The 10,575-nt window shown below is 43.5% G+C and overlaps 2 protein-coding genes across 2 annotated transcripts; both read left to right on the forward strand.

Moving 5' to 3' along the window:
• Window positions 1–2,633: 2,633 nt before the first annotated feature.
• On the forward strand, window positions 2,634–5,308 carry OTOS (otospiralin). The gene is made up of 3 exons (XM_071566705.1): window positions 2,634–2,685; window positions 3,042–3,068; window positions 5,124–5,308. Exons 1-3 carry the CDS (start codon window positions 2,634–2,636, stop codon window positions 5,306–5,308), a joined length of 264 nt encoding a protein of 87 aa, XP_071422806.1.
• Window positions 5,309–6,415: 1,107 nt separating this feature from the next.
• COPS9 (COP9 signalosome subunit 9) lies at window positions 6,416–9,067 on the forward strand. The gene is made up of 3 exons (XM_071566389.1): window positions 6,416–6,512; window positions 6,583–6,655; window positions 8,691–9,067. Exons 1-3 carry the CDS (start codon window positions 6,450–6,452, stop codon window positions 8,726–8,728), a joined length of 174 nt encoding a protein of 57 aa, XP_071422490.1. The 5' UTR covers window positions 6,416–6,449; the 3' UTR covers window positions 8,729–9,067.
• Window positions 9,068–10,575: the final 1,508 nt, after the last annotated feature.

A 10,575-nucleotide genomic window follows, 5' to 3' on the forward strand; every position in this document is an offset into this window, starting at 1 on the left:
AGTAGTCATGTACTTGAGCATAAGGTGGTATTCCCTGATAGAACTGTTCTCAATGCTAGTTCTTATGCTCTTTTCATAACTTCCTAGACTGACTTTAGCATGGAAACCCTGTGAATTTATTTCCATCTCCAATATGTGCACCAGTAAGTGGAAAACTTTGATTTGAATTAAATTGTAAGCATGTAATTGCTAGAAGACTGTCACACTGTCAGATGGGTGATCCTCCTAGCTCTGTAAGGGGTAACTCCAAGCTTCAAAAGACAGAATAAGAAGATGTATGTAAAGTTGTATGTCAGCATGAACCTCAATAGCTACATAAATCCTCCCAAGGTAATCCGATGTTGTAGCAAACCATGTTGTGACCAGAGTGACCCTGAATCTGGTAACTTTTGGGACTTTATCATCCTTCTACAGCACTCAATATCTGGAGGGGGGAGAGCTGCAGGATGTGGCTGCATCTGAAACATTACTATTCTCCTTTGTCACCATCCACAACGTGTAGTTACACATGGGAGGTCAGATAACATCTGCCTTATCAACTGCCAAAACAAAAAGCTACTGATGGATGTGCACAGAAGTAGCTTCATGGTAATTATTCAATTACAGCTGATAACTGTCTTGTGTGTATTAGCACAATTAGTGCTTCTGATTGTTTATTTGAACGGGATGTGCAGACTAGGCAGGGTAAGGGAACGTTTGGCTCTGCAGGCAGTGCTGGTGGGAGGACCTGGGTACACACCTGCACCACAGGGCTCCACCAAGCCAGGGAAGGGCCACAACCCAGGCGAGCGGGGCAGAGGTGCTGGCAGAACTTGACTGATGTAGGGACCCTTCCTAAAGGCCTAGGAAATACTAAGCAGGAGGATTAAAGCCTTTCAAAGATGGAATAGATTCTGCCTTCATAATATTTTTCTTTTCAGCCTTCACAAGAGTTGGCACAGCCCAGTGTACTATAAAGCACCCTTTTTTCTCTTTTCTTAGAACATCTTGAATTAATTCTTGGCAGAATATCTAACTCTGTGTGTAGACAGGAATAAACTCCAGGAAAACTGGGGCCTCCTGCAAGGCCACTCACCTGGGTCTCTCTCCTCTAGGACTCTGTGAGTACACAGACTTTCCCTGTACTCCTGTGGCAGATGGGTGGATGTGGTAGAGCAAAGGCACCAATGTCAGGACATGCACACATAGTTGGGAAATGCAGGTGTCTGGAATTGAGACAGAGAAATGATTTTGTAGACCATAAAGACAACTGAGAATGCCCAGTGAGAGGATGCAGCTCAGATCAGCAACCATAAGATCAGAACCTGCACAGTGACCTCTGAACTGGCATTTCAGAAGCTCCTCTCGAGAGAGGAGCCATCTGGAAAGAGCTGCCCAGTTTGGCAAGATGACCTGAACAGCCATGTCTTTGAGGAGCCTGAAAATCCCCACATTTCTCCATGAGCCACAGGACACTTTCTGCTACACCTTAGTCCCTGACCACACCTGCTGCCATCAGGAGTTTTGTAATACAAGAAAATCAATCAAGATATCCATGTCAATTGGGTGTTCTCCAAACTGCAGCCACTCCAGGCTTCTGCAACTTCTCCACTTCAGCAGCCTGCACAGGCTGGAGCCCAAAGCACCTGCTTGTCATTGGCAGAGGGATCTTTCCAGGAAATTAGTTTAATGTGAAAATGCATTTCAATGCACTGTATCGACCCTCTGAAGGCACCTGCACCATCAGCATGGCTGAGGTCACTGGGGATCTCCTGCTTTACTGAGCATAACCCAGTTGATTTTAGTGGCCACTTGGTGCCTGTGTACACTTTAAGGTCCAGACTTTAAGGATCCCAAGTAAGAACATGAAGCAGTGTCAAGCATTTGTGGGGTCCGGGACTCGGCTGGAGAGGGAAATCCATACCCATTTAGCAATTTGTTATGATAAAATTTTTGAAAATCTATTTTTATAAAGAAAATCCATGGGGCAGCAATGGTAGTAAACACTGAATCTGCTTCTGGGTTTTCTTCCTCTGTCTTAAAAAAAAGTGTTATTGCCAAGGTTGATTCTGATTTCCTTGCACAAACTGTCCACTGTCTCTTCTGTAGGCAGTGCTGAAATATAATGCAAATGTGAGCAGCTCAAATACCTGAAGTCAACAAAATCAGATTGGTGTAGGAAATCAGTGACGTTTCCCCCCACCCTTCCTTACAGATCACTGCTATTTTACAGCAAGAGAAATCCTTTTGGAGTTTTCTAGCTGACTCAGAGCTACAGATCTTTACTACTGCAAGAAGAAAAGAAGAGAGAGAGGTAATTTCTAAAGTGAAATTAAACTAGCCACAAAATAACACATTTCTGAAGACAATTTTATGTCAGTTCAGAGGAGTCTTTTGGATTTATCCCACCTAAAAGGAAAATATCAGTATGCACTTCAGGACTGACAGCCTTTTAATACTCTGTGTTGCAGTTCAAAAGCTATAAGGAAACATAATTAGATCTTGTTATGCCTAAATTGATAATTAGAATCTGTTTTGGAATGTATTCTTCTGTTAGAAGAAATAATAGACTTTGCATAATTATTAATCTCTTGTAGTAATCCTCAATTGTACAGATTACTTTTCAGAAACACCAGCATTATCTTGTAGAAAAGATGACATTTACTGGCTTACTTTTCTTCTGTGTGCTGATGAGCATGCTAACAGGTAAGATTAGTGCTTGAATTGATTCTTGTTTATTTTTTCAAGCAGCCAGAAATGGTTTTTATGAGTATAGCATCCTTTATTTTGTATCAGGTGTCACTTGTGTGTTAATCACAACTGTTCTGGCTGTTAGTCATCAGTATTTGGTTTGTAGCACTGAGTGACTGCAAATTGGGAAATTCCTTGTTTCACTGTTCAAGAAACAAAAATCCTTTGGCTACACAGAAGGTCCTCCATGGGCATTAAAGAACTTGTGAGCTTCTGGCTACCCAGGAAAGCCCATATTTATAATAATAAATAATAATAGAAAGTCTTTCTGTGCACGAGCTGGTACTAATGCATTTTCTCTTTATTCACAGATGCCCAATCCACACAGGATAGAGATGGTAATTTCTAACGTGTTTTTATTTCCTTTGCATCACTAATAATTAGGAGAGTCATTTTCAACTCCCAGACCTGATGTCCAGCAGTAACTTTGGCAGGAATGCTTACTAACCCAAATGGGCTGTGGAAATGTTTTCATCTAGTTCTAGTGGAGAAAAAAGAGTGAACTTTTAGAAATTTATTTAAAATTCTTTAAAAGCTGGCATATTAATGTCCAATAATGGAGCTAATATACTCATAGTCTTAAAACAAAGAGGGATTATGGTCAAGTCACTAATTTTGTTGTACAAAATCATAACTGGAAAGCACCAGCCTTATAAATGTATAGATGTCTGAGAATTTTGTCTGTCCTGAGCAGTAATACTGTCTGCGTGCCTGGTTATTGCCAAGAGATACTGACCTCCACGACAAAAAGCTCAAAATTTACAAATTGCCACAAATCCAATTACAGAAATGTTGGACTAAATCCCTTAGCACAGCTACCCTGTGGTTCATGTCACTTTGTGTGATTAGTCCATTGGATTAGTGTTTGCCTTTCATTAAAAAAAAAACCTCAACACCATTATGATATGTACACTGGCTTGCTGATGATTCTATCAGTTAACCTCTCTTTGGCTTTTCAGACAGAATTCTGTCTGAAAACAAAATTGCAAAGAAGTGTCTGCAGTAATCAGGTACTGCTATTGCTGCTGTACATCTCAATTAACCAGCAGGACAGCCGGCAGCATCTCCAGTGCACAGACACAAATATGCAATGAGTATCATCACTGTAGAAAGACAGAATAAGGTCCAATATAATTATTTATAATTCAAACCTTTTCCCCTATGCTTCAATCTGTTTCTTCATGGCTCTAAAATATTTTAAATGTATCACCTGTGTTCACGCACGTCTAATACTTCTGAGACAGTCAGAAGAGCCTGTGTTGATGTGAAAACCCTGTTTAGTCAGTGTCCTGTTGCTCTCCTTACCAGCAATTATGGTTTTCTTTCACACTGGGCCAAGCAGCAGTCTGCAAAGTGAATCTAAGGTCAGCTGGTATAAACAGTGAGTTCTCCTCTGCAGACAGCATTTGGCTGGTTCATTTGGCTTGTTATGTGCCATCTGGGCCTCTGCACTGCAAACTTTACTCCATAAAATTAAGCTCTGACAACAGGATTGTTGAAGGCTCTTAATTCCTACTAAAGACCCTGGTTCCAAGCTGAGTGGAATGGCTCACATTTATCTAAATGGGCTTTAAATCAAAACAAAATACTGCATTTAGCTTTGCTGCACAGAAGGATATTTGTAACTATGTGGTCTCAGCTAGTGCTTACATTTTATATGTGCTCCTGTGTTCGCCCAGGTTGTAGCCCAAGGGTATTCAGCTTCTGCATTTTCGGAACTGATTTTGTTTTCCTGCTGAATTTGAAATAGTTCCAATGAGTATATCACATTTTCTGATATTGCCAGAGCAGGCACAAATGCAGCAGCTGTCTCCCAAGCAGCAAAGCCTTTCCCTTCCCTTCCCTTAGCCTGTTTCCTGCAGCCCTCTGAGAAGAGGCACAGCCCTGCAGTCCCAGGCAATGTCAGGGAAGCCTGGCCCCAGTCCTGAGGAGCACAGCAGGCAGCTGCAGGGCAGAGTATAGAGGATGGTGCCTTATTCCTTATATTTCTGTATTGGGCAAACCAAATTGTGTGGAATGAGGGAAAATGTCTTTCAACTGCAACTGCATTTTGACTTTAAATAACCAGCAGCCTTCTAAAAATTAAACCAGATTGATGAATTCTTGAATTGCCCTAAATGTGGATGGTGTGCCTTCATTCCTCCTCTCCATCTTGTCTCACTATATCACTCCTGGTGTATCTGGAGCAGGGAATACTGGCTCCATCTTCTGCAGAGTGAGGCATGGAGAGGGGGGCAAAGGCTCTCATTGCCCGTCTCCTGCCAGAGGAGCCCACGAGCCCCCACAGGGAACCCACAACTCCAAACATGTTTGCTCCACAGCCCAGCCTTTCAACAAAAATGCTCTGTATTATAGTAATCCGTAATATTTTATTTTGGTTGGTCTTTCTTTAGATCAGTACCAGGCAGCTGTATCCTTGCCATACTGGCCCTTCTCATCCAATGATTTCTGGTCCTATGTGGAATATTTCTGGACCTTGGGAGACTACAACAGGATCAATGAAATGGCCAGAGCCTTCTTTGCCCAGTTCCCTTTTGGGAGCCACCTTGGCTACCAGGTGCCTGACCATGAGCAATAAGTGCCTGGCTCAGCTTCGCTGGAGCCCGTGCCAGGGTGTTTGGGGGAATACCTGTCTGCCAGTGAGCACACCTGTGCTCCCTCAGCCACTTCGTGGTACCACAATCATACACAGCATCTCTTGCTTTAAATTAGACCTTTCTTACAATCTAGTGGTGCCAATATACTGGAGCAAAGACCTGCCAGCAAACACACGTGGGTGCCTTCAGCCACTTTGTGATATCAGAGTCATGCACAGCATTTCATGCTTTAAATTAATTTCTTTTACAATTTATGGATGCCCAGATGTTTGGGGGAATACCTGGCTGCCACTGAACACACCTGAGCTGCCCTCAGACACTTAGTGACACTCACTGCAGTCACATGCAGCAATTCATGCTTTTTAGTGTCTTTGTTTTACAATTTATGCTTTTGCGTGAAAACAATAAACTCCTGCATCCTGGTGCGTGGCTTTGGGAGCTTTTTTTTTCACGTGGGACGCTCACAGTTTGACTGGGGAAACCACTGTGTATGCATGGAGTTATTTAACCCTCTGTGTGTGTGCACAGGTGTTATTTATTCCTCTGTGGGTACAATAGTTATTTAACCGTCTGTGTATGTACAAGAGTTATTTAACCCTCTGTGTGTGTGTACAGGATTTAACCCTCTGTGCGTACAGGAGTTATTTAATCCTGTGTGTGCACAGGTGTTATGTATTCCTCAGTTTGCACGGGAGTTGTTTAACCCTGTGTGCGTGCACAGGAATTATTTATTCCTCTGTGTGCAGTTATTGTTTAACCCTGTGTGCGTACAGCAGTTATTAAACTCTCTGTGTGTGCGCACACAGGTGTTGTTTGACCCCTGTGCGTACAGGAGTTCTCTGCCCGGCCCGGGGGCTGAGGGCCACCCGTGTCAGCCACAGCCGCGCCCTTCGCAGGGCGACACCCGATACCTCAGGACAAGCCCGAGGCCCGCGCTGGGCCCGCCGTGGCAGTGGCATGAGGGCGGGCAGCGCAGGGCCTGGGCCGCCACCTTCCCCTTCCCGGCGGCCCCCGCCTTCCCCTTCCCCTTCCCCTCACGGCAGCCCCCGCCTTGCCCGGCGCCGCCCGCCCTCAGCGCGGCGGGAGGGGGCGGAAGCGGAAGTGACGGCCTTGGCGGCCGCCATGAAGCCGGCGGTGGACGAGATGTTCCCTGAGGGCGCGGGGCCGTACGTGGACCTGGACGAGGTGAGAGGGGAGCAGGGCGAGCCCCGCCGTGCCACCCAGGCGCGGAGGCGCTCAGGGGCTGCTTTCCCAGGCAGGGGGAAGCACGGGGCTGCTGATGGACCTGGCCGCCAACGAGAAGGCCGTGCACGCCGACTTCTTCAATGGTAAGGAGCGGCGAGGAGGCGGGGGGGGGAGTGTCGCGACAAAGCTCGCCTGGCTTCCCGCCGATATCAGGGCTTTGGTGCTTGGGAGTCGCTAAACTTCTCAACCGCATCTCTGGCGAGCGGTGTCAGAACGCTTGGGTGTTGAATTCAGTTTCACGGACTGTTCTGAGTTGGAAGGGACCCACAAGGATCATCGAGTCCAACTCTTAAGTCAGTGGCCCACACAGGGGATGGAGCCCATGACCTTGGCATTATTACAACCAAGTTTTAACCAGCCGAGTTAATCGCGGATGCTGCAGGCGGGAGCAGCGGAACGCGTGGGCTTCCTCTCCTGGAAGTTTCAGCAAGGGAAAATACCGTCATCTGTCCGCATAATACATAATTTATTAAACATATAAAAACGTGGAATAGACTTCAAGAATTGGCACGTTACTAGGTTACAGTGAGTTCATTAATTTCTTGAAGTGTGCGTGCATATGCATCCAAAGCCAAATAAAACACTGGTTTTAATGCACTTTCTGTGTTTGACAGTCAGCTGTATGCAATAGAATCACAGAATGGTTTGGGTGGGAAGGGGCCTTAAAGATCATCTCGTCCTACCCCCTGCCCTGGGTAGGGACACCTTCCAGCAGCTCAGGCTGCTCCAAGCCCTGTCCAACCTGGCCTTGGACACTGCCAGGGATGGGGCAGCCACAGCTGCTCTGGCCACGCTATGCCAGGGCCTTCCCACCCTCACAGGGAAGGATTTATTTGTTATATCTAATCTAAACCTCCTGTCTGTCAGTTTGAAGCCATCCCCCTGTGTCTTGTCACTCCAGGCCCTGGTAAATAAATAGTCTCTCTCCATCTTTCCTTCAGGCTGGTACTGGAAGGGTCCAGTGAGATCACCCTGAACCCTTCTTTTCTCCAGGCTGAACAATCCCAGTTTTCTCAGCCTATATATAAGTATATGCAGCTGCTTTGAGAGAGAGGAGCGACGTATCAGGCCTCTTAGGGGTAGAATATAGAACCCTTTGCACTTGGTTACTGAAGGTCTTTTTAAAAATACTTCTCCAAAAATACATTTAGACATTCCAACAGTGAGTTTCAGATACATTATTTAATCTGGTTGTTGTGGGGGTGTTAATATCACAAAGTGATATTAATTCCAGAATAAAGTAGGTTATTCATGTTTCTCAAGACTTGCAGTAAAAGGAATTTTCAGTTATAATCTCAAGAGTTGTGAGGGACCTAGTTCTGTTGGAGCCAGCATATTCAGGAGTAGGTTCTACCATAAAGTTCTACCATCATGGTATTATATTCCATTGGTATTTTAGGACTCTTCTAAATGAGGATTAATCCTCAGTTTATTGCATGGCACTTCTACTGCCTTCTGTAAGAGTAAAGGCTTGTGTTCAGTTAAGTTGTTAGACCCTGCTCAGTGTACAAGAAGATACAAAGTTGAGTAGTTAGAGCACTTCCTAAAGATGACTGAGTAGCCAGACACATTTCACTAGTCTGAAATGAGGTTTAAGACAGAAATGTTAATAGCACCTTCAAAGCAATGAAATGTTGACTTTTAACAGCAAATCCCACTTGAGAATGTCAGTCTGCCCCACTTAGAGATGTGCCTCAATGCTGTGACCCAAAGCCAGGATTCTGCAGGAGTGTCTGCATCTGAGACTTGTTGCATGTATAGAGCTGGTACTTGCTTTAGTTCTGGACTCTGGGAATCCTGATTGATCCACTCTGTGGTGGCTACTTAATGCCTTTATAAAAGCCTCTTCTTTTAGGCTTTGCTTTCATGAGTTTCATTGCAAAGCTTGTGTTGTACAAGTGGGCAGTTTAATTTGCACATGGGTGTTCCTGCCTTTGCTGTCTCTTCCCACCCTGATGTCACATTTCTAGTAATTGATGGTGCAATAACTTTCATTCACTTAATTCACCTTTATTTGTGTCTTTAGTCCAAATAATAAAGTACTCTACTTGAATATGTGTATTTCTAACAGTTGAAACTTCTAAGGTTAATTTTACCTTGTCTTATTTTTCTGACTAGATTTTGAAGACCTCTTTGATGATGATGACATCCAGTGAACTTGCTGGTCCAGCTCTGCAGTGCCGAGATGTGGATTTTTCTCTAGGATTGCCTGTGGTGTCCATTATTTATTAAAATAAAAGTAATCAAAATGGGAAAATCTCAGAGATGGGGGGGAAAAACCTGTATAAGCTGCTCGGGGAATATGAAACCCAGATGGTTAAAGATAACTAAAGAGGGAATTGTGGACTGTTATTTCTAGGAAGCTGTGCGTAGATTTCTCCAGAAAATTTGTTTGCTGATGTGCTTATTGAATAAAATGCTAAAAAAAACCCTCTCTCTCTGGGCTATACTTTGAAAGTAGATATTGCTGTGTTCTGAGCTCCCTTAGAGAATTTTTTTTCCTTTGGTATTAAATAGTTCACTGTTACTTTTGGTTATTTTATAAAAGATACCTGGCAGGACACATTGCTGCCTAGAAAAGTTGTTTGTCCCACAATAAGGGATTATCTTGGGATGAGACAGCTGCTTGTTCTGAGTAGTCCAACTTGTTTGTTGTTCACACCAAGAAGAGTGTGGGTTGTCTTCTGTTTCAAGACAGAGAGCTACCATCAGTACTTCACTTTTAATTTAGGAAGCACAGAAACAAAAAGTAATTTCTTCTTGATATTTTAAGCAGAGAAATGTTCTGACCCTGGACCATGGGAATGCTTGGATTTAAATTATAATTTAATTCGTGAACTTGTACTTTATACAGATAAAATAATTCTTGGATTCTTTTCTCCTGCAGCAGGTAATGTAAATTGTTTGTACTGAGAGTTAAAGTGTATATGGATCAGGCTATTGAAATATTAGTTCAGGTTTTGACACAAGTTTTCAGAACATTTTTAGAAATGTTTCATTTTTACCCTTCAGTGACCACAGTGAATCTCAGAATGAAAGGAACAGGTGAGTTTTAGCATATATGAGTCAAGAGTGTAATCCTATCTAATCTCAAATGCAATCTGTATTCCATAAATTGATCACAAAAATGATACTGTGACTGACCATTCTTTAAACACTTGACACTAATTAAAATACCACCTGCACTGAAGCTCTTTCATCTTACACTTCTTTCACAAATTTTTTTTCCTTTGTTTTCCCTTAAAAAAAGTAATCTTAAATTTCACAGTGTCTGTGCTGACCACTGAGCTTAAAAATGTGAGCACAATAAACCCAGTAGGATTTAGATGTGCTTTGGTTGTGCTCCTGTGGATTTCTGAGCAGCTCGTGTTCCATCGTGCAGTGAACGTTAAATCAGCGTTCTGACACTTGCTGTGCTTCGTGCCTGACGGTGTGATGTGTCCCTGGAGGAACAGCCTCGCTCAAGCAGTGTCCTTTCCCTTTCAGTGCTTGCTTTAATTACAGCTTGGGATTTCCAGCTTTTCTCATTGAAATAAAGGTAAAACAATTTGGTGGCAAGTGTGTTTGGACTGTCTGTAGCTTTGGTGCTTTGCTTTCTCCGAAATGGCTTTGAAAGTTGGTGCCTGTAAACAGAGGCTGCGTTCTAGGCAGGAGCTAATTATGAAGTAAGATTTAAGAACCAACTCTGCTCTTTAGCTACTTTCTTTTGCTCACTCCTTAAGTTATCATCTTGGTTTTGGAATACTTCCTTTTCCATGTTTTGTACACTCTTTGTGGTTTTCCATTTGCTTTCCTTGAGTTGTAAGAAACTTGAGCCCTGTGTTTGATCACAGCAGCAGGAGTATATTCTGTCATACAAACCCATCTTGACCAGTTGCTCTTCAGTGTGGGTGGTGGTCTCTTTTCAGATGTCCAAAGCCTAAGTGAACATGGAGTTGCAGGTATCAGTTGGGAGTAGTTCTAGTTTTGCATTGTCACCTTGCTTTATCAAAATGTGGAACCT

Source organism: Pithys albifrons, chromosome 11, assembly GCF_047495875.1.
Source record: "Pithys albifrons albifrons isolate INPA30051 chromosome 11, PitAlb_v1, whole genome shotgun sequence".
Classification (NCBI taxonomy): domain Eukaryota; kingdom Metazoa; phylum Chordata; class Aves; order Passeriformes; family Thamnophilidae; genus Pithys; species Pithys albifrons.